This window comes from Aotus nancymaae, unplaced genomic scaffold (assembly GCF_030222135.1).
Source record: "Aotus nancymaae isolate 86718 unplaced genomic scaffold, 86718_ANA_hifiasm-v0.15.2.pri h1tg000040l, whole genome shotgun sequence".
Taxonomy (NCBI): Eukaryota; Metazoa; Chordata; class Mammalia; order Primates; family Aotidae; genus Aotus; species Aotus nancymaae.
In genome coordinates, this window is record NW_026988454.1 from 369,598 (window position 1) to 392,212 (window position 22,615).

General features: G+C 51.3%; 1 protein-coding gene and 1 pseudogene across 1 annotated transcript in view; one reads left to right on the plus strand and one right to left on the minus strand.

Annotated features, from left to right (window-relative positions):
• The window catches only part of KIF25 (kinesin family member 25), a 63,218-nt gene that overhangs the window by 39,082 nt on the left and 1,521 nt on the right, over window positions 1-22,615 (minus strand). The window contains 11 exon segments of the mRNA XM_064361252.1: window positions 1,067-1,103; window positions 6,663-6,751; window positions 8,886-9,001; window positions 11,604-11,654; window positions 11,657-11,741; window positions 14,430-14,520; window positions 14,522-14,535; window positions 14,683-14,823; window positions 14,966-15,214; window positions 15,830-16,009; window positions 21,758-21,954. Of these exon segments, the coding sequence (XP_064217322.1) occupies window positions 1,067-1,103; window positions 6,663-6,751; window positions 8,886-9,001; window positions 11,604-11,654; window positions 11,657-11,741; window positions 14,430-14,520; window positions 14,522-14,535; window positions 14,683-14,823; window positions 14,966-15,214; window positions 15,830-16,009; window positions 21,758-21,954 (1,250 nt within the window).
• Window positions 9,103-9,705, plus strand: LOC110568247 (putative uncharacterized protein KIF25-AS1; annotated as a pseudogene).

A 22,615-nucleotide genomic window follows, 5' to 3' on the forward strand; every position in this document is an offset into this window, starting at 1 on the left:
TTCATTAGGGTTTCAAATGATGGCTTTCCAATTTCATCATCTGCTGGGCTTATTGCCTAGAATCTCCTGTTCCCTCAAAAGCACGCACCTGCCCTGAGCATGTTTCCTCCAGGAAGGACCTCACAATTGTTTTTCTTTTTTCACCACTTTTTAGAATAATGAGTTGATGTTCTAGCACCCAAAACGGTAATGTGAGGTCTTTAAAAAAAATCATTATGAACTCGAGATTGTAAAGATAATGCTGTCTTTCAGTCTGCTCTCAGCCCTCCTCAGCCCCCTCGCTTCCTTCCTGCATGGAGGGAGCGCCTGCAACGTGCTCCACGTTCTGGGACAAGCCCACCATCCTGCGGCCTCCCTCGCTGTCCCAGATCCGCGAGTGCCCCAGGATCCTCTCACCCACTCCCTCTCCCAGCCCAGATGCGGGTTGTCTGCTGAGCGTTTCTCCAGAGTGAGCCTGGTACTCAGACCCCAGCCAGGGTGCTGGGTGGCTCCTTGTGACTCCTCAGCGTTCTCGTGGGTAAAACTAAGAAGCACGGAGGCTTTCAGGAGAAACGATCATGCCTGATTCCAGTTTAGAATCCCAAAGTTCATACTCGACATCACTGATTTTATATTTCTCTGTCTTTTCTTGGTGCTCTAAATTTTAGAACTTGTTCATATTCGCACTGATTGATCATTTGGGCTGGAAAACAAATGGAAGTGAAGTCACTCCCTCACATAGAACTACAGGTCAGGAGCTGACTTCCCACGAGGAAGCGTGTCAGATGCTTGATTGATTTCATGTTCCAAAGGAAATCAAGGGACAAAAACAATTCTTCTTAACTAAGAAAGCCTAAAGAGAACCTCTGAACCTGGGAGGCAGAAGCTGCAGTGAGTCGAGATCGCGCTACTGCACTCCAGCCAGGGTGACAGAGTGAGACTCCGTCACAAAAAAAAAAAAAAGCCTAAGATAAATTATGTTCTATTCAGTCTATGAGCTGCTCTCCGTAGGGATCTGTGTGGACTGTGGAGCCCACCTTGAAGGAAGCTGCACCCTGAACACAGTTTGCCAGAACGGCATACTCACGTCCTCAACAGCACGGGCCACTACTCCAGAGGTGGAGCTGAAGGAAGAAAACGACATTGAAAATACACATCACGAGATAAAAATATTTCTTCCAAGATGGTTGATCACTAGCAGCTGGGGCTTGTAGCTCCCAGAGAAAGCGCAGAGAACGAGAGGACGCCACACTTTCAGACGAATTTTTGTTGCTCACGGACCAAGAGCTTCCCAGCGGAGGAGCCCCACAGGTCGCCAGAGCGACTCTTGTAGCCAGCGCAGCGGTTTTGCTGGCACCTCAGCGCAGCAGTTCTTGGTGCAGAGTCCGGAGATTCCCGGACAGAAAAGCACCATCAATCTTAACACCACTGTTTTGGCCAGCGCAGTGGATTGCTCAGATTTTGGCGCTGGGAATCAACAAGTTGGACGTCAGCTCAGAGACCTAGTTAGAAAGTTGGTAATTACAAAGATGACAGAAGGATAAATATATAATGAAGGGAAGAAACCAGCCTAAAAAGGCAGAGAATACTCAAAATCAGAATGCCTCTCCCTCTACAGGGGATCGCAATTCCTCATCAGTAACGGAACAAGGCTTAATGGAGAACGAGTGTGTTCCAATAACAGAAGCAGGTTCAAAATGTGGGTGATAAGAAACTTCTGTGAATTAAAAGATCTTGTTCTAACCCAATGCAAAGAAACTAAGAACCAAAAAAAGGTTTGACGAAATGCTAATGAGAATGGACAATTTAAAGAGGAATATAAGTGAATTGATGGAGCTGAAAAGCACAACACGAGAACTTCGCGAAGTATGCACAAGCTTAAACAGTCGAATTGATCAAGCAGAAGAAAGGATATCAGAAGTCGAGGACCAGCTCAGTGAAATGAAACGAGAAGACAAGATTGGAGAAAAAAGGATAAAAAGGAATGAGCAAAGTCTCCAGGAAATATGGGACTATGTGAAAAGACCTAATTTACGTTTGATAGGTGTACCTGAATGTGACAAAGAGAATGAATCCAAGTTGGAAAATACTCTTCAGGATATCATTTAGGAAAACTTTCCCAACCTAGCAAGGCAGGGTAATATTCAACTCCAGGTAATACAGAGAACACCACAAAGATATTCTTCAAGAAGACCAACCCCAAGGCACATAATTGCCAGATTTATTAGGGTTGAAATGAAGGAGAAAATACTAAGGGCAGCCAGAGAGAAAGGTCAGGTTACCCATAAAGGGAAACCTATCAGACTTACAGCAGATCTCTCAGCAGAAACCCTACAAGCCAGAATAGAGTGGGAACCAATATTTAACATCCTTAAAGAAAAGAACTTTCAACCCAGAATTTCATATCCAGCCAAACTAAGCTTTATAAGTGAAGGAAAAATTAAATCTTTTGTGAACAAACAAGTACTTAGAGATTTCACCACCACCAGGCCTGCTTTACAAGAGCTTCTGAAAGAAGCACTATATATATAAAGGAACAACCAATATCAGCCTTTCCAAAAATATATCAAAAAGCAAAGAGCATCAACACAATGAAAAATTTACACTAACTAATGGGCAAAACAGCCAGCTAGCATCAAATGCCAGTATTAAACTTATATATATTCTAATTGGATAAAAAGCCAAAACCCATTGGTATGCTGCATCCAGACCCATCTCACATGCAACAATACACAAAGACTCAAAACAAAGAGAAGGGGGAAGATTTACCAACTAAACAGAGAGTAAAAATAAACAAATAAACAAAAAGCAGGAGATGCAATTCTCGCCTCTGATAAAGTAGACTTTAAAGCAACAAAGATCAAAAGAGGCAAAGGGGGACATTACATAATGGCAAAAGGATCAATGTAACAAGAAGAGCTAACGATTTTATAGATCAACGAGACAGAAAATTAACAAGGACATCCAGGACTTGAACTCAGACCCAGAACTTAATAAGTAAATTTAATAAACATTTATAGAACTCTCCACTTCAAATACACAAAACATACATTACCACCTCACACCTATTCCAAAAGTGACTACATAATTGGAAGTAAATCACTCCTCAGTAATCGCATGTGTTTAAATGAAATATTGGTTGGCTGCTTGTTTGTTATTTTCTTCCCTTATTCCTTCCTGTCTACATCATTAAGTATAATTATTGGTATAAAAGAGGTTTTCAATACCCATTTCTAAACTGCATTCTAGCCTGGGCAAGAAAGCAATACTCCCATTCTCTCTCTGTGTTTCTCTTCCTTTTTCTTCCTCTTCTTCATTCTTTTTTTTCTTTCTTTCAAAAAAAAAAAAGTTTGGGAAGGGAATACTTTGAAAAAAAGAAAATACACATCACGAGGAAAGGCTTTCTGAGCCTAACATTCCTAAAACACCCCTGCGTCTCTCCGCCGTCATCTCTGCCTGCGTCCTGCTCTCTCTAAAACCCCCCTGCGTCTCTCCGCCGTCATCTCTGTCTCCGCCCTGCTCTCTCTAAAACACCCCTGGGTCTCTCCGCCATCATCTCTGCCTGCGTCCTGCTCCCTCTAAAACACCCCTGCATCTCTCCGCCATCACCCCTGTCTCTGCCCTGGTCTCCCAGGACCCTGGCGTGGCTCCCCTTCCCAACCTCTTCCTGTGTGCATGGATCCACCCTTCCATCCTTTTCTAAAACTCCACTTGTCGTCTTTTTTGACCTTATCGTTTTTATGTTCTTCACTCTCTACTTTTTATTTCTTTTCGTGTATTCCCCACCCCTTTTATTTTCTCTGGAATTTTTTCCTCTGATACCCTGTTCTTTATTTCTCATTTTCATCCTCCCTGTCTGCCTTGCATGGAGAGTCAGCCACACTCAGCAATCCACGCTTAAAGATCTCCTTTACGTGCAGGTCAGAGCGGTGGTGATACGGAACGTGGGGCCCAAACCCCTGACCACAGAGGCCTAAGAAACCAGGCTGCGCAGCAGGAGGTGAGCGGTGAGCAACGAGCAAAGCTTCTCTGTATTCACAGCGGTCCCCGTCATCACCGCCTGAGTCCACCTCCTGTCAGACCAGCAGCAGCATTAGATTCTCAGAAGCACAAACCCTACTGTGAACGGCGGGGGCGAGGGATCCAGGTTGCCCGCTCCTCATGAGACTCTAATGCCTGATCATCTGTCACTGTCCCCCATCACCCCCAGATGGGACCCTCTCATTGCAGGAAAGCAAGCTCAGGGCTCCACCGAGTCTGCCTGGTGGTGAACTGTATTATTGTTCCGTTGTATATTACAGTGTGATCACAGTGGAAATAAAGGGCAAAATGAATGTCATGCAGTTGGACCATCCTGACACCGTCCCTGCCCTGGCCCGCCAGTCCACGGACACATTGTCTTCCGTGAACCTAGTGCCACAAAGGTTGGGGGCCACTGATCTAGAAGACAAGCTCGTCAAGTTCTACCCTTCAGGAAATCAAGCATCTGCAAACCACCGTCAGTCTAAAACAATGCAACAGGTTTCAAATCAAAAAGCCGGTGAACAGAAGCAAGTGTTCATGGGGCCTCTGAGGACCCCCCGAGAAGCCGAACAGCCCAGAGCAGCACCGTCCAATAGAGAGGGCCTCTGTGACTGTGGAAACCTTCCGGCTGCCCGCCTCTCTCACCTGTTGAGGCCACACACCCCAGTTGACGCTGGTGCAGCTGCAACCCCATTTCTGATGGCATCTCATTTGCATTCATTTGCATGTATTGGCCTGCTGTGGTGGGCAGCTCACAGGGAGGCTGGTGGTGTGACAAAAGCCGAAAGCCATCGGGAAGGGCCATGTCAAAGGCAAGTTCAGGAAAGCTGGTCACAGCTTGGGACCACTAACTACAGGCTGAGTATCCCTCAACCAAGCATCTGAAATCCCAAATGCTCCGAAATCCAAAACATTTTGAGCGTGGAGATGATACTCAGAGAAAACGCTCACTGGATTATCTTGCTGAATGGGCACATACAAAACACGAACATTTGAAAATACGAAAATATTCAAAATCAGAAACACTTCTCTGGCCCCACCTGCTTTGAATGAGGGCCACACGGCTTGTCTACACCACACTGACACACTCCACGGGCCCGATTTCCAGTCCCTCCACAGGTGACTCACGGCGGCCACAGTCAAGAAAGTGCAGAACGTACTAGAACCAGCACAATCAAGTCTGAAAGCTTCAAAAAGAAAAAGCTCAATGACTGTCAAAAGACCTGAATGGCTTGTTTCTCACTATGGGACTCGCCAAGTGCTGTCTCAAGACCTTCTCTAGCCAAGCGCTAACTGCGGGACACAAACGCAGGTGAGACTCAAAACAGCCTGAGCGAAGCTACAGTCAGGAGCGGGCGCCGAGTGACTCCCACGCACCGGTGGATGCGGCCAACCCCACAGCAGTGGGGAAGCTGGGAAGCACAGCGCCTTGGAGTGGCGGTAGTGACAGTGTGGTCAGCGATGGGAGTGGGGACGGCCAGGTGTGGTCAGGGATGGACGTGGGGAGGGCCAGGTGTGGTCAGCGATGGGAGTGGGGAGCGCTGGGTGTGGTCAGCAATAGGAGTGGGGGAGGCCGGGTGTGGTCAGTGATGGGAGTGGGGAGCGCTGGGTGTGGTCAGCGATGGACGTGCGGAGGGCCGGGTGTGGTCAGTGCTGGGAGTGGGGAGGGCCGGGTGTGGTCAGCGGTGGGAGTGGGGAGGGCCTGGTGTGGTCAGTGGTGGGAGTGGGGGGGGCCGGGTGTGGTCAGTGATGGACGTGGGGAGGGCCGGGTGTGGTCAGCGATGGGAGTGGGGAGGGCCGGGTGTGGTCAGTGATGGGAGTGTGGAGGGCCGGGTGTGGTCAGCGGTGGGAGTGGGGAGGGCCGGGTGTGGTCAGTGATGGATGTGGGGAGGGCCGGGTGTGGTCAGCGATGGGAGTGGGGAGGGCCGGGTGTGGTCAGTGATGGGAGTGGGGGGGCTGGGTGTGGTCAGCGATGGGAGTGTGGGGGGCCGGGTGTGGTCAGCGATGGGAGTGGTAGGGGCCGGGTGTGGTCAGCCATGGGAGTTGGGGGGCCGGGTGTGGTCAGCCATGGGAGTGGGGAGGGCCGGGTGTGGTCAGTCATGGGAGTGGGGATTTCCAGGGGGACTGTTTCATGGAGAAGGAGCAGTCATATTGAGTATTGTTTTCAAGTAAGCCTTTGACTAAATGAACTTCAGAAAGTTTGCACCATCAAAACTTTCTCTAAGTCAAAAGTGTCAGTTGAGTGAATCCTCACTGACTTCCTGCACAGCTGAGTGGGTGGTCTCTGGGGTAAATAAAGAAGGAGGCTCCCTTTTTGATGCAGTGACATAAAGGGAAAGGACCAGTCAAACCTGTCCCTTTTCAGTTGGACACTGCGGAGGCAAACTGCGACAAGATGGGCGCCCTCTGGGGTGCAGAGCCACTCCCAAGCACCACAGGCCTGCTGAGGCGGTTTGGCCATTTTCAGGCCGTGTTCCAGAGGGCCGCTAACTGTCCGCTGTGAGCAGACAGCACCATCCCTAAAAGGAGCTCCCACCCACAAGTCAAGAATGCCCTGCTGTGGGACCGGGGGTAGGACAGTAGATGGCATTTAAAACGGTGCCATCCTCTGCCTTCTCCCTGAGCACACAGACATACACACACCGTCCTACGCAAGTTACCTGCTCTGCAAAACTGGACCATCGGATAGTGAATCAAAAGGCAACAGAGGATGAATCTGGCAGTGAATTCTGAGATTTCCTTTCAGCTCCTACAATGATAAAGAGGTTTGCACTGAGACTGCACTGCAGAGCGTTCCCCACTGAGTATGTCCCGAGCACCAGCTCCTGAGAGGCGGCCGTGAGGTCTGCAGCGCCCGTCTCCACTCCAAAAGACCCCTGCAGTGTAGCAGACAGTTATTTTCTTTAGTTAGTTAGTTAGTTAATTATCGAGACAGAGTCTTGCTCTGTCACCCAGGCTGAAGTGCAGTGGCGCAATCTCAGCTTACTGCAACCTCTGCCTCCCTGGTTCAAATGAGTCTCCTGCTTCAACCTTCTGAGTAGCTGGGACTACAGGCATGTGCCACCACGCCCAGCTAATTTTGGTATTTTTGGTAGAGACAGGGTTTCACCATGTTGGCCAGGCTGGTCTTGAACTCCTGACCTCAGGTGATCCACCCACCTTGGCCTCCCAAAGTGTTGGGATTACAGGCGTGAGCCACTGCGCCCAGCTGTGAATAGTTATTTTAAACCTCTGGATTCATACTTAACAGACTTATTCACTTGGCAAAGGGCTATCACTTGGTAACAGGTACCAAAGGAAACCCCTTCAAATGGCATCCTGGGATCAACCTTTAGGCATTTTAGGGGGAATTTTGGAAATTTGGTACCTGTCATACTTCCTTGACTTAAGGCCTGAAAAAGGAATGAGAATCTCTTTTTTTTTTTTTTTTTTTGAGGCGGAGTCTTGCTCTGTCAGCAGGCTGGAGTGCAGTGGCGCAATATCGGCTCACTGCAACCTCCGCCTCCTGGGTTCAAGCGATTCTTCTGCCTCAGCCTCCCGAGTAGCTAGGACCACAGGCATGTGCCACCACGCCCGGCTATTTTTTGTATTTTTAGTAGAGACGGGGTTTCACCATGTTGGCCAGGATGGTCTCGATCTCTTGACCTCGTGATCCACCCGCCTCGGCCTCCCAAAGTGCTGGGATTACAGGCGTGAGCCACCGCGCCCGGCCCGAGAATCTCTTTGTTCTTAAAAACCCCACTGGCTTCCAGCGAGCAACCGTCTTCCCCGTACGTGCCCAGAAACTTGCAAAATCCGTTCTGAAATCTTGTCTCGGATTCACGGCAAGTTTATTCACCCTGTGGTGCTGAGCAGCTCCTTCTGCATTTTGAAGACCAAGTGAGTGTCGCAGGCCAACCATGTACCGCCTGGGTCTGGTCTCTGTGACCCACAGAAGCTGGGGTCAGCCTCTGCTTCCACGTTCCACGCACTGCAGACCCGTCTGATAGGTGGTACTGTCGTGAAGATTAAATAAGAAAATACACCACAGTGCTTTCGAAAGTACCTGGTACACAGGAAGCACTCAGTAAACGTTCTCTCATATCAATGTTTGGAGCACTGAACTATGAAAGCAGACGCTTAAAATGAGTATTATTCTTGGACACATCTAACAGCTGGAGGGAGAACTTCTCAGCACGGCCGAGAGAGAAGCTTGTCGGGCCTCGGGCAGGTGGAATTCGGGGAGACTGGACAGAGTACAGCCAACGAAACCAACCCTCTCCGGGCGGAGTTCACCCACTCAGCCATCCCCTTTGGCATCCCCGTGTTGTAAAATCGAACCCCGAGACATTATGTTACATTTCATGGGATCTCAGGTGTCATACCTTCGACGAAGAAGGCATGAGCGCCTTGAGGTCTTGTTAACAGGTGGGAGAGACGTGGCCGGAAGGTGCTGGTGACCGGGGGCAAAGCCATCTCCGCTGGCGCCTCCGGTTACTACAGAATCCCTGCTTTTCCTGCGAGGGTCCCCATCTCTGCAGATTCCCCCGCCCCCGCCCCCATTACCCACACAGCACCTTTCCCTGTGCCTCACGGCAGCCAGTCCCACTTCCTGCATCGCCACCAACATGGCCCAAGTCGCTGGCCAGTGACACCAAAGTCATCCCCCTGCTCCCCATCGTGGCCTCCTGACAGAGCAGCCAGAGTGACCCCCAAAAGCCTAAATCAGCCTGAGGCGCCCTCACCCCTCCTCCAGCTGCCATCGCCGCCTGGGTTAAGGGGACACTAGTCACAGCCGCCGTGGCTCTGCCCCTCTGCCCTCTGGCCAGGCTGCCCCGCTGTCCTTCCTGCCCAGCACCCTCCCGAGAGGGGCTTCTGCGTGTCCCTCGTGGGTCTCCCCCAACGCCCGCGCCCAGCAGCAGGCTGTTGTACAGGACCTTCCTCCTTTGCCTCTCCAGCTGGTGACGTGCGCCGACGTCCTGCAAGGCCCACTCCAGGTGCATCACCTTTGACTGGCACGCTGAAAGGACAAAGGGACAGAGGCGTTTTACTGGAGAGGACTTCCCTGGGGCCCAGCAGGTCAGGTTCCTTTCTCTAAGTATGGAAGACATTTTTAAAAGCATGGAGTCCGTCAGGGCCTGCTGCGTGCTGTGGCATGTGCTCCTGGCCACTTTGGACCCAGGGTCCACCATCCCCACCGTGACCAGAGACTCACATAGGAACCTGACCCCACAGTCACCCTGTCCACCATCAGCCTGTGAATGTGGCCCCATCATCTGTACAGCAGCCAAGGAGACCTGTTCCCCAGAGCACCTGCGGAGCCTTTGGTGAGGAGGAGCGGGGCGGGGAAGAGACGCTGGGCCCGGCTCTGCTGCCGTGGATTGTCACAGTGGTCTGCGCTGCCACACCTGCCTGTGTCCCACTGTGATGGCACTGCTGTGATGTGGCAGTGAGTGGACACTGTGTGGGGGCCGTGGCCAAGCTTGGACACCTCAATGCCCAGACTGGCCATTGCCATGGAGGCAGCGTGAGGGTGACATGGAGCTTGGTGTCGTGCTGTGGGGCATGCCTCGTGACTGTACAAGTCATGACAGCCAGGGGCCCCTCCATGTGTCACATGGCATTTAGCAAAAGGATGCGGCTGGCCCAGGGCTTTCTACCCCAGGCCAAGAACCTCCAGGGACAAGGCACCCTCAGCACAGATGCCGCTCTCATAAGGCCTGAAACCAAGCTGTCCTCACGGGAACCACACACACTCCCTTTCAGGAAGAAACACTGTGATCCGATCCAGAACGAATGCCGGTGTAAGACAGCGGGAAGCTCCCCACACCGAGACAGAGACCCTCCCAGGCACTCCACCATCTGAGCATTGACTGTGTCCGGCCCCAGCCCCAGCCTGTCCCCACCATCCCTCTCATCAGTGTGGCCAGAAGGAGCTGCCTGGGCACCTGAGGTCCCTGAGGCTCTTCTCTGGGGAGAATGGAACTGAACGGGAGAAGCCGTGCCCCCAGGCAAGCGAGGTAAGGAGGCCCCAAGTCCCTGAGCCAGACGTCTGGGCACGAATGAGCCACCTGGGACCCCTCTGTGTGGGAGGACCGCACCATGGCTCCTGCGGGTAGGGTCTCAGCAGGCCCTGCCTCCTCACGCCTCAGCATTCCCCACTCCCCGCAGGAGAGCCTTGGCTGTTCCCCGCCCCTCCCTTTGAGTTGCACGCTTTCAAAGCTTAGGTACCCTGCTTTTCACAAAATCACATTATCGCCCCTTTCCCTGGAGCACATGGCTTGTAAGAACACAGGCGTGGCCGGGCGTGGTGACTCATGCCTCTAATCCCAGTACTTTGGGAGGCTGAGGCGGGTGGATCACCTGAGGTCAGGAGTTCGAGACTAGTCTGGCCAAGGAGACCTGTTGAGATGGTGAAACCCCATCTCTACTAAAAATACAAAATTAGCCGGGTGTAGTGGCACATGCCCGTAATCCCAGTTACTCGGGAGGCTGGGGCAGGAGAATCACTTGAACCCGGGAGGCAGAGGTTGCAGTGAGCTGAGATTGTGCCACTGCACTCCAGCCTGGGTGACAGAGTAACTCTCTGTCCCCACCAAAAAATAAAAAACAAAAAAAACCACACAGGCGTGCACGTTACCACTCCTACAAACACAGCCTCGGGGGAGCTACTGAGCAGAGCACACCGAAGGGAACCAGGCGACTGCAGTTATTTCCGTGAACACCATGTGGCCTCACAGAAGATCAGGACAGGCTCCAGGCTTTCCATATACCTATTTCGGAATCACAGCAAGACGACACTTAACCACGTTCCTAACTACTATAATCTCTTTGCCCCGTGGACACACTGAACACTGGGCAGAAGCTGTGAGCATGAGGCGAACGTGGGGACAGCACTATCTGTTTTTTTTGTTTGTTTTTGAGGCCGAGTCTTGCTCTGTCACCCAGGCTGGACACAGTCGCATGCTATCACGTCCGGCTAATTTTTATGTTTTTAGTAGAGACAGGGTTTCCCCATGTTGGCCAGGCTGGTCTCGAACTCCTGGCCTCATGTGATCTGCCCGCCTCTGCCTCCAAAAGTGCTGGAATTACAGGCATGAGCCACTGGGCCTGGCCGGACAGTGCTATTTGGATGACGAGTTTAAAACTGCAGAACCAAAGTGACCTCTTCCACAGGCTTCAAGCATAGTAGTCGAAGATAATAAATAAATCCATTATAATGAAAGAGTGGCCAAAATGTGGTGGCATTCTTAGAAACGAGGAAAGAACAGAACTGAGATAAAAAGCCTCATGTCGTCATATTCTAGGTAACTGTGACACAGAAAGCCCAGCGTGGACACAGGTGCCCATTCAGCAGTGACCGTCAAGGCCAAGGAAGTGCCCTGCGGTGACCAAGAGAAAATGGAGCTCTCCGAGCGAGCGGGGCTGCGGTGTGAGCTGGGAGGGAGCGGGGTGCACAAACGTGGCTGAGTTACACAGCACTTACTCTCGCCTGTTGAATTCAGTGTCAGCTAAAAGGAAAAAGGAATGGAAACTTAAATTCTAGCCAGTCATCGTCTTAGAACTGCAGATGTTTTCCTTGAGCCTGGACTGGCCTGGCTTCGGCGAAAGGCCCCTCCTACCTCGCAGAGTCTCGCTGCTCGGTGGCGTTCTCTGCACAGCAGTCACTATTCAGAAACGCAGTCCTGAAACTCATCCTGATAATCTCTTAAGAGTGCCCGAGAAGAAGAACAAAACGCCTTGATATCTTGCTTAAGTTTCTATAAAATAAGAATATACACAATTAGTAAAATTAACCATATTATTAATCATCACAGTATAATTATATAATAATTAGTTCAATATGTCTCTACAGAACAGTAACACACTCACACAGTTACTGTCACCGGGCCCGGAGGTGTTGTGAGCTGCATGTATTTAAAGCAGAAGCTCTTCGGCCCAGGCGTGTCCACACCAGCTGGGAATGTCTTCCTGCTCCCCGTGCCTCGGCTCACTTACAGAAGTTCTCACTCAATATGACTCAGTACATCTGGGATTTGTACTGACTTTTTTTTTTTTTTTTTTTTGAGATGGAGTCTCACGCCCAGGCTGGAGTGCAGTGGCACCATCTCGGCTCACTGCAACCTCCACTTCCCAGGTTCAAGTGATTCTCCTGCCTCAGCATCCCGAATAACTGGAATTATAGGCATGTGCCACCATGCCCAGCTCATTTTTGTATTTTTAGTAGAGTCGGGGTTTCACCATATTGGCCAGGCTGCTCTCAAACTCCTGACCTTGCGACCCGTTCACCTTGGCCTCCCAAAGTGCTGGGCTTGCAGGCGTGAGCCACTGTGCCCGGCCGGGATTTATACTTTCAAATGCAGCACATGTGATGTTACGCCTTTAAAGTATTTAAGAAACAGAAAGTCAAGTATTTCAGCAATTTCCGTAGGAAGGGCCGCTCACCGGTCGGTGGGGCGAAGCTGGGCACGAGCAGCGTTTCTGTCTGCTGTTTACTTCCTCACGATGCTGGCTCAGGCTCAGAGCCCCTCATCACCGCCTGTGAAACGGGACCGCCCTCCTAATCTGCTATCCAGACCCGCCTTCTGGAAGCTCAATTATCACGAGCGCAAGGTGGAAAACATGAGGGCCGGTGAGAACAACTTAACATGTAAATGCACATATAAAATTCCAGGCACAAGAAATACGAACGCTTTCAGAGAACTCTGGGAGCAAAGCGACTGATGTCCTGCATGGAAAGTCCTCTTCTCCCCTGAAATTCTCTCAAGGATCTTCCGTGTGAAGATCTGACAGAACCGGGACACTGCTGCTTAATATTTAATATCAGACACTCTTTTTTTTTTTTTGAGACAGAGTTTCACTCTTGTTACCCAGGCTGGAGTACAATGGCGCGGTCTCAGCTCACTGCAACCTCCGCCTCCTGGGTTCAGGCAATTCTTCTGCCTCAGCCTCCTGAGTAGCTGGGATTACAGGCATGAGCCACCATGCCCGGCTAATTTTGTATTTTCAGTAGAGACGAGGTTTCTCCATGTTGCTCATATCAGACCCTCCCAAATCACAAGAGCGTAACCAAACTTAAACAGGTATTCTCTGTTTCTTCTCAGTCTCTCTTTTTCTATAAAATGGAGTAACTCATATGTTTGAAAAACATTTTAATAACAATAACATTTTAATATCAAAACAATAAACTATTTTATATGGAGTACAGATAAAGTTATGCAACTTATTCAACTATTAATTTTACTGAGTTGGAAGAGAATGAAAATTAATTTTATACAGATCTATTCTAAATACGCTAATGGAATTTACAGAGGGGATAGCTCTAATTCTGACTTACAAAGAGAAGAGATTAACCTTGTTTACAGATGCTTTTTGTGGGAGTAATTATGCTGGTCACATTGTTTAAAACAAAAGGTAAAACAATGTTCTCAACCACAAGTATAAAAACATCCTCCTACAATTTCATCCTGGAGAGCTGCCAAATATACCATATGGAATAACAATTTTCCTAACTTTCCTTTCTAGAAATTATTAGTAGTTTAACAGGAGCTGTTCACATTTGATGACATGCTGTACCAGATCTGCTTAATCTAACACATATAAACATTTTTCCTACCATTTAACATTAAAATTGAGAATTTTGATTAAAATAAGATTTTAGTTTCATAATTTGATTAATTAAAATGAGAATTTTGACTTAGAAAGTTGAACTGCTACCACAGCTATCTGAAACAATTCATTTCATGGCCAAAACGTATGTTTCCTTCTGATTTTTGCGCCTAATCCCAATCCTGTGTTCTGTTTCGTTTTTAGATTTAGTCTTCTGTTTAATATGTATTAGAAAGCAGAACTCCCAGAGTGAATACTATCTGCAATTGATTATGAAAATAGTAACGATTTTGGCCGAGCGCGGTGGCTCACACCTATAATCCCAGTACTTTGGGAGGCAGAGGTGGGCAGATCACCTGAGGTCAGGAGTTTGAGACCAGCCTCGCCAACATGGTGAAATCCCACCTCTATTAAAAATACAAAAAAATTAGCCTGGCATGGTGGTGGGAGCCTGTAATCCCAGCTACTCTGGAGGCTGAGGCAGGAGAATCACTTGAACCCATGAGGTGGAGGTTGCAGTGAGCCCAGATCGTGCCACTACACTCCAACCTGGGTGACAGAGTGAGACTTTGAATCAAAAAAAAAGAAGAAGAAAAAGAAAGAAAGAAAATAGTAAGGACTGTATACTCTTCAAAAGAAGAGCAGATTGGGAGTGTAATGGGAAGCTTGTGTCTAACACAGGAGGGGCTTTCCTTTTTCAGTGAGGGCTTCTTTTTCTTCCATAAGATTACATCTCTTTTGACAAGCATAATTCAAACCTTTTCACCGGAAATAAACATTCACTGCATAAATTAAAACTCTGGCTTCTGGTGAAGCTGTTTTTACCTGAATGGCGTGACCCACTGGCTCACGGCTGAGCGTGTGTTTCTCTGCAGCGGCTGCTGTTCGTTGCGCAGGGTGGAGATCCGCGCGGCCTCACTGCGACTTTGCAGTCTTTCCCTGGTGCTGTCGCATAGAAAAGAACCAAAGACAATTTAAAGTCTTAAAACCTTGAAGCTGAAGCAGTCCTCTTTCCTCTGAGGACAGAATCGCTGCTGATGGTCCCCGCGCACCTGCCGCGTGAGAGAAGACACCACCCAGTGTGGGGCTCACTGCGGCAGGGGACGCGGCCGCCACAACTCCAGGTGAGCCGGGGGCGTGCGGGGCATGGAGCCACAGGAGCCGGGGGGGCGGGGGGAGGCATCCCCAGGGCTGAGCCTGAGGGTCCCGGCAGGCGCAGGGAGGCAGAACGTCCTGGAAGAGGGGCTGCGGGTTTGGCCGGGCAATGCCCGCTGAGACTCAGCAATGCCCGTGGGTGAGCTTGGGGTGGCGCGCTGCCTGCGGTGCCCCCCGGGAGCCGAGCCAGGCCCGAGTCCTGGCACAGAGACGGCCAAACTCCATGCCTCAGGAGCGGGGGCACAGCGGGGAGCTGGGTCCAGTGGGGCAGGGAGCCTGCAAAGCGACTGAAAGTAACCATGGAGCAAAGATGGCTTCTGAGGAGGGCGCAATTGGGGAAAAATCGCTGCGTTTTCCGTGCGAGCTCCTCAAAGCGGGAAGGCGTTACAGAGAACTGCAGGAGGGAGGCTCCGAGGGCCCCGGAGGGTGAAGAGGCCGCCAAGAGCCCTGGGCCGGACTCGTGGGAGACCTGCGGGTGGGGCTGGGGAAGGTGTTCCCACCCTCCTCTGACTAAAGAAGAAGCTGCAGCAAAAGTGTCTGACACCCAAAGGCCCAGAGCCTACCGGGGAAGGAGGCGGCACCGTGGCCTGAGCTCAGAAGCACCATGCACGTGTTAGAAATCACCGCCTGTGCGTGCTAGAAACCGTGTCTAAAGCCGCCGGTGTTCAGCGGGAGTGGAACGGCAAGAATATCCATGGCGCCAGGATGGCCTGTGCTCAACGTGGGGCTGCCTGAGTTTTGGGGGATTTGGCTGTGGGCAACAGAACGATGCGGAGCAAGCCCTGCGTGTGGACAGGGAGGCAGAACTGTGCTGGGGATGCTGAGGGACGGATTTGCACGGAAATAAAGTGACCACCTGTTGGGCAAGGGACACGGGACTTATCTTTGTGAGGTTCAGGGGAAGCAGGAGCGTGAGTCATGGGCAGGAAACTGCACCTCTGGGAAGGTGAGAAGCCCCGTGGGCCGGCAGACCAGGAGGCCAGCGCGTCCGTGAGGTCTGAAGGTGCCTGGGTGGACCGTGCTCCACCTGCGTCCTGGCCCAGGAGCCCCCGCGGAGAAGCCATTTCATTGCAGGGCCCCTGACGCCAAGCATGTCACATGCCAAGGCCACGGTCTGTGTGGAGGGGGCATCCTGGCCTGCAGGAGGCGGCAGGCATGGCCACCGAGAGGAGGTCGGGCTTCCAGTGACCAGAACCACCGCCAGGGACTCGCAGTGCAGACGCCAGGGCACCACGGCTTTGTTTCCCACTCTGTGCCTAATGGCCTTAATGTTAAAAACGAGCCTTTAAAAATCTCATCCCAAGGATACTGGAAAACCCGCCGGACTCAGGCAGTGCCCCCATCAACAGCACGTGATAACAGCAGCAGGCTCTGGACCCGACCCAAATGGGAAGGCTGGCGTGCACTGAGGGTCAGCAGCCACACCAACAGCCACTCTTAACTGGCTGCTGGTGCCGCAGAGACTGTGATGTCTTGGAGAGCCACACATTCTCAGGGACCCTTAGTGTGGACCATACATGTTCCTCTGGAAAAGGCTTTGGTGGAATGTGAGGCGCTCGGGGCTCACCTCTGTGATCTCAGGCACACTCAGGCACTCGCAGGCAGGTGTCTAGGCCCCTCCTCCACGGAAGGACTTGTGTCCCTGGCCAATGATAGGGGCTGGAGTGTGATTGTGTAGCAGCGACGCCTCGGGTTCCCTGAGACCTTGCTGACCAACAGTCTTGACCCTTCTCACCAAGTCACGAAATGCTGTGAGGCCCTCAGGCTGGATGGGGATTGCTGCTTCCCACTGTTTTCATTACTGTAGAGTCACACCACGCCCTCCGAGAGAACTATGTGGAGCTGTCTTCATTACTGTAGAGTTACACCGTGCGCTCCCAGGGAACAGTGTGGGGCCGTCTTCATTACTGTAGGGTTACACCGCGCGCTCCCAGGGAACAGTGTGGGGCTGTCTTCATTACTGTAGGGTTACACCGCGCACTCCCAGGGAACCATGTGGAGCTGTCTTCATTACTGTAGAGTCACACCACGCCCTCCGAGAGAACTATGTGGAGCTGTCTTCATTACTGTAGAGTTACACCGTGCGCTCCCAGGGAACAGTGTGGGGCCGTCTTCATTACTGTAGGGTTACACCGCGTGCTCCCAGGGAACAGTGTGGGGCTGTCTTCATTACTGTAGGGTTACACCGTGCGCTCCCAGAGAACCATGTGGAGCTGTCTTCATTACTGTAGGGTTACACCGCGCGCTCCCAGGGAACAGTGTGGGGCTGTCTTCATTACTGTAGAGTCACACCACGCCCTCCGAGAGAACTATGTGGAGCTGTCTTCATTACTGTAGAGTTACACCGCGCACTCCCAGGGAACAGTGTGGGGCTGTCTTCGTTACCGTAGAGTTACACTGCGCGCTCCCAGAGAACGATGTGGAGCTGTCTTCATTAGTGTAGAGTTACACCGTGTGCTCCCAGGGAACAGTGTCGGGCTGTCTTCATTACTGTAGAGTTACACCGCGCCCTCCCAGGGAACAGTGTGGAGCTGTCTTCATTACTGTAGAGTTACACTGGGCCCTCCCAGAGAACCATGTGGAGCTGTCTTCATTACTGTAGAGTTACACAACGCCCTCCTAGAGAACCATGTGGGGCTGTCTTCATTACTGTAGAGTTACACCGCACGCTCCCAGGGAACAGTGTGGAGCTGTCTTCGTTACTGTAGAGTTACACCACGTGCTCCCAGAGAACCATGTGGAGCTGTCTTCATTACTGTGGAGTTACACCGCGCGCTCCCAGGGAACAGTGTGGGGCTGTCTTCATTACTGTAGAGTTACACCGCGCCCTCCCAGAGAACCATGTAGAGCTGTCTTCATTACTGTAGAGTTACACCGCGCCCTCCCAGATAACTATGTGGGGCTGTCTTCATTACTGTAGAGTTACACCGCGCCCTCCCAGAGAACCATGTGAGGCTGTCTTCATTACTGTAGAGTTACACCACGCGCTCCAAGGGAACAGTGTGGAGCTGTCTTCGTTACTGTAGAGTTACACCGCACGCTCCCAGAGAAACACGTGGAGCTGTCTTCATTACTGTAGAGTTACATCGCGCGCTCCCAGGGAACAGTGTGGGACTGTCTTCATTACTGTACAGTCACACCACGCCCTCCCACAGAACCATGTGGAGTTGTCTTCATTACTGTAGAGTTACACCGCGCCCTCCCAGAGAACCATGTGGGGCTGTCTTCATTACTGTAGAGTTACACCGTGCCCTCCCAGAGAACCATGTGGAGCTGTCTTCATTACTGTACAGTTACACTGCACCTTCCCAGAGAAGCATGTGGGGATGTCTTCATTACTGTAGAGTTACACCGCGCCCTCCCATAGAACCATGTGGGGCTGTCTTCATTACTGTAAGGTTACACCACGTGCTCCCAGGGAACAGTGTGTAGCTGTCTTCATTACTGTAGAGTTACACCACGCCCTCCCAGAGAACCATGTGGGGCTGTCTTCATTACTGTAGATTTACACCGCGCCCTCCCAGAGAACCATGTGGGCCTGTCTTCATTATTGTAGAGTTACGCCACGCGCTCCCAGGGAACAGTGTGGAGCTGTCTTCGTTACTGTAGAGTTACACCACGCGCTCCCAGAGAACCATGTGGAGCTGTCTTCATTACTGTAGAGTTACACTGCGTGCTCCCAGGGAACAGTGTGGGGCTGTCTTCATTACTGTAGAGTTACACCGCGCCTTCCCACAGAACCATGTGGAGCTGTCTTCATTACTGTAGAGTTACACCGCGCCCTCCCAGAGAACCATGTGGGGCTGTCTTCATTACTGTAGAGTTACACCGCGCCCTCCCAGAGCACCATGTGGGGCTGTCTTCATTACTGTAGAGTTACACCATGCCCTCCCAGAGAACCATGTGGGTCTGTCTTCATTACTGTAGAGTTACACCGCCCCCTCCCAGAGAACCATGTGGGGCTGTCTTCATTACTGTAGAATTACACCACGCGCTCCCAGGGAACAGTGTGGGGCTGTCTTCATTACTGTAGAGTTACACCACGCCCTCCCAGAGAACCATGTGGAGCTGTCTTCGTTACTGTAGAGTTACACCACGCGCTCCCAGAGAACCATGTGGAGCTGTCTTCATTACTGTAGAGTTACACCGCACCCTCCCAGAGAACCATGTGGGGCTGTCTTCATTACTGTAGAATTACACCACGCGCTCCCAGGGAACAGTGTGGGCTGTCTTCATTACTGTAGAGTTACACCACGCCCTCCCAGAGAACCATGTGGAGCTGTCTTCGTTACTGTAGAGTTACACCACGCGCTCCCAGAGAACCATGTGGAGCTGTCTTCATTACTGTAGAGTTACACCGCACCCTCCCAGAGAACCATGTGGGGCTGTCTTCATTACTGTAGAGTTACACCGTGCCCTCCCAAAGAACCATGTGGAGCTGTCTTCATTACTGTAGAGTTACACCGCGCCCTCCCAGAGAACCATGTGGGGATGTCTTCATTACTGTAGAGTTACACCATGCCCTCCCAGAGAACCATGTGGAGCTGTCTTCATTACTGTAGGGTTACACCACACGCTCCCAGGGGACAGTGTGGAGCTGTCTTCATTACTGTAGAGTTACACCGCGCCCTCCCAGAAAACAGTGTGGGGCTGTCTTCATTACTGTAGAGTTATACCGCGCCCTCCCAGAGAACATGTGGGGCTGTCTTCATTACTGTAGAGTTACACCACACGCTCCCAGGGAACAGTGTGGAGCTGTCTTCGTTACTGTAGAGTTACACCGCGCACTCCCAGAGAACCATGTGGAGCTGTCTTCATTACTGTAGAGTTACACCGCGCCCTCCCAGAGAACCATGTGGGGCTGTCTTCATTACTGTAGAGTTACACCGCGCCCTCCCAGAGTACCATGTGGGGCTGTGGTCATTACTGTAGAGTTACACCGCATGCTCCCAGAGAACCATGTGGGGCTGTCTTCAATACTGTAGGGTTACACCATACGCTCCCAGGGAACAGTGTGGAGCTGTCTTCATTATTGTAGAGTTACACCGCGTGCTCCCAGGGAACAGTGTGGAGCTGTCTTCATTACTGTAGAGTTACACTGGGCCCTCCCAGAGAACCATGTGGAGCTGTCTTCATTACTGTAGAGTTACACCGCATGCTCCCAGAGAACCATGTGGGGGTGTCTTCATTACTGTAGAGTTACACTGTGCCCTCCCAGAGAACCATGTGGGGCTGTCTTCATTACTGTAGAGTTACACCACACGCTCCCAGGGAACAGTGTGGGGCTGTCTTCATTACTGTAGAGTTACACCGCGCCCTCCCGGAGAACCATGTGGAGCTGTCTTCATTACTGTAGAGTTACACCGTGCGCTCCCAGAGAACCATGTGGAGCTGTCTTCATTACTGTAGAGTTACACCGCGCGCTCCCAAGGAACAGTGTGGGGCTGTCTTCATTACTGTAGAGTTACACCGCGCCCTTTCAGAGAACCATGTGGAGCTGTCTTCATTACTGTACAGTTACTCTGCGCCTTCCCAGAGAACCATGTGGGGCTGTCTTCATTACTGTAGAGTTACACCGTGCCCTCCCAGAGAACCATGTGGAGCTGTCTTCATTACCGTACAGTTACTCCGCGCCTTCCCAGAGAACCATGTGGGGATGTCTTCATTACTGTAGAGTTACACCGTGCCCTCCCAGAGAACCATGTGGGGCTGTCTTCATTACTGTAGAGTTACACCGGGCACTCCCAGGGAATGATGTGGAGCTGTCCTCGTTACTGTAGAGTTACACCGCGCGCTCCCAGGGAATGATGTGGAGCTGTCCTCATTACTGTAGAATTACACCACGCCCTCCCAGCGAACAGTGTGGAGCTGTTTTTCTTACCTTAGTTACACTGTGAACTCCCAGGGAACGATGTGGAGCTGTTTTCATTACTGTAGAATTACACCATGTAGAATTACACCAGGCACTCCCAGGGAACAACGTGGCCTGGAACCGGGTGGCTGGATGTGATGCTCAGCCCCTCAGCGTTTTGTCTTTGTGAAACTGGGAATGTTTTTAACCTCTCTGGGCCCCAGGGTTGCTGCCTGTGAGCCCTGGTCTTCAGTGCCGAGGAAGGGCATGATAACCATGCAAACCCGTGCCTCCATGCCCCAGGAAAGGTCGAGCTTAAACATGAACGCAGAATATATTCCCTTCACCTCAGAAGCAGTATGAATATCCCTTAATTAATTTGCAAATTTAGTGCCACTACATTTATTTTTTCCAATAAAACTTGACAGGGTTATTCAAGGACAGTCAAGAAGAGTTGAAACCCACTCGGCCCTGATGCTGCTAAGATTCCAAGAATTCTAAAGGGGTAATAATTTAAAGACATGAACACAGGGTTTCCTATTTCCACTGTTAGAAGTCCTGGGAAACTGGGGGCTTACACCAGAAACTTCTCGTCTCACAGTTCTGGAGGCGGAAGTCCAAGTCCAAGGTGCGGATCCGACCCCCTCAAAGACCCCGGGGAGGACCCCTCCTGCCTCCTCCTGGCTCTGCCTCTGCTTCCGATCCTTGGCCTGCAGTTGAATTGCCCAGGACACACGGCCACATCTGAAATGCTCCCTTCCTCTGTCCCTCCATGGCCTTCTCTCTGTGTTGAGGCTTCTCTGCCTCCTCCTCTATGGACACTTGTGATGGCATTTAGAGCCCACCAGGAGGACCCAGGACACTCTCCCATCTCAAGAATCTTCATTTAGCCACATCTGCAAACGTCCTTTTTCCCAGCCAGTTCACATCCTGATGAGGAGCTTCCAGGGACCCCATGTGGCAACAGCAAATGATAGAAAAGGATCACCTGAGTCCGTGCTCACCCACGGCGTTCTCCATGTGTGCTCCCCTCCTTTTTAATCCTAAGAACGTACCTAAGACTGAGCGGCGTCATCAACAGACGTTTTCTTTGGTGAGGTAGACAGATGGTAAGGGTAGCAGCTTTCAAGTGTTCTGGGATGATGGAATCACTCGAGTTACCAGAAGAGCAGCGTCCTGGAACGGGGTGTGGGAAGGGGTGAAAGCACCGGTGGGGGCCTTTGGGGTGATGGAGACGCCGGTCACCTGGCTTGTGCTGATGGTGGCTGCTGCAGTTTCAATGCACCACCTCCAAAATTCATGTGGAAACTTAATCCCCGATGTGGTGGCATTGAGAAGCCAGGCCTTTGGAGATGGACCTGTGCCAGACAACAGGATAAGAGCAGCTGGGTTTGGGGGACCATGCCACCTATGAGCAGAGCCAGGTGAGGCCCCAAACGCCCAGAAGTGTCTGTATTTATTAGATACAAGCAGGGGGAAGGGTCATGAGTGAGGTCATCATTTACAGGCTTAATGACAGGGCACACATAATCACGTGAGTCACAAGCAAGGGGGCCACCCCATTAGGTCACCTGGGCAGAGAAGTGGGCTGTGCGCAGTAGGGGGCCGTGCTGTTTGCATTAGTAGAGGGTCGTGTACAGAAAAGGGGTCCACCCCCATTAGGTCACTGAGGCAAGGAGGTGGGCTGTGTGCAACAGGTGTCGTGCAGAACACTTCTTACCTGGGGACTAGAGACTTCAAAATATTTCTAATAGAAGGATACTGTAAGCCAATGCAGTGGGAGCTGACAGACTTGTGCTCTTCTCTTAAGATATTTCTGGGAGGATGATTGGAGCTAGCACAGAAGTGAGAAAAGACTGACAGGGTGTACAGCCGCTGTGACTGGTCACACCAGAGGGGTTCTTCTCCCTTGGTTAATTCCAGGATCTCAGGTCCGAGGCCGACTTTCCACAGGAACTGGATGCAAGGCGCTACAACTGCTATATCAGGAGGAGAGGCTCCTGCTCCAAGCCTGCCATA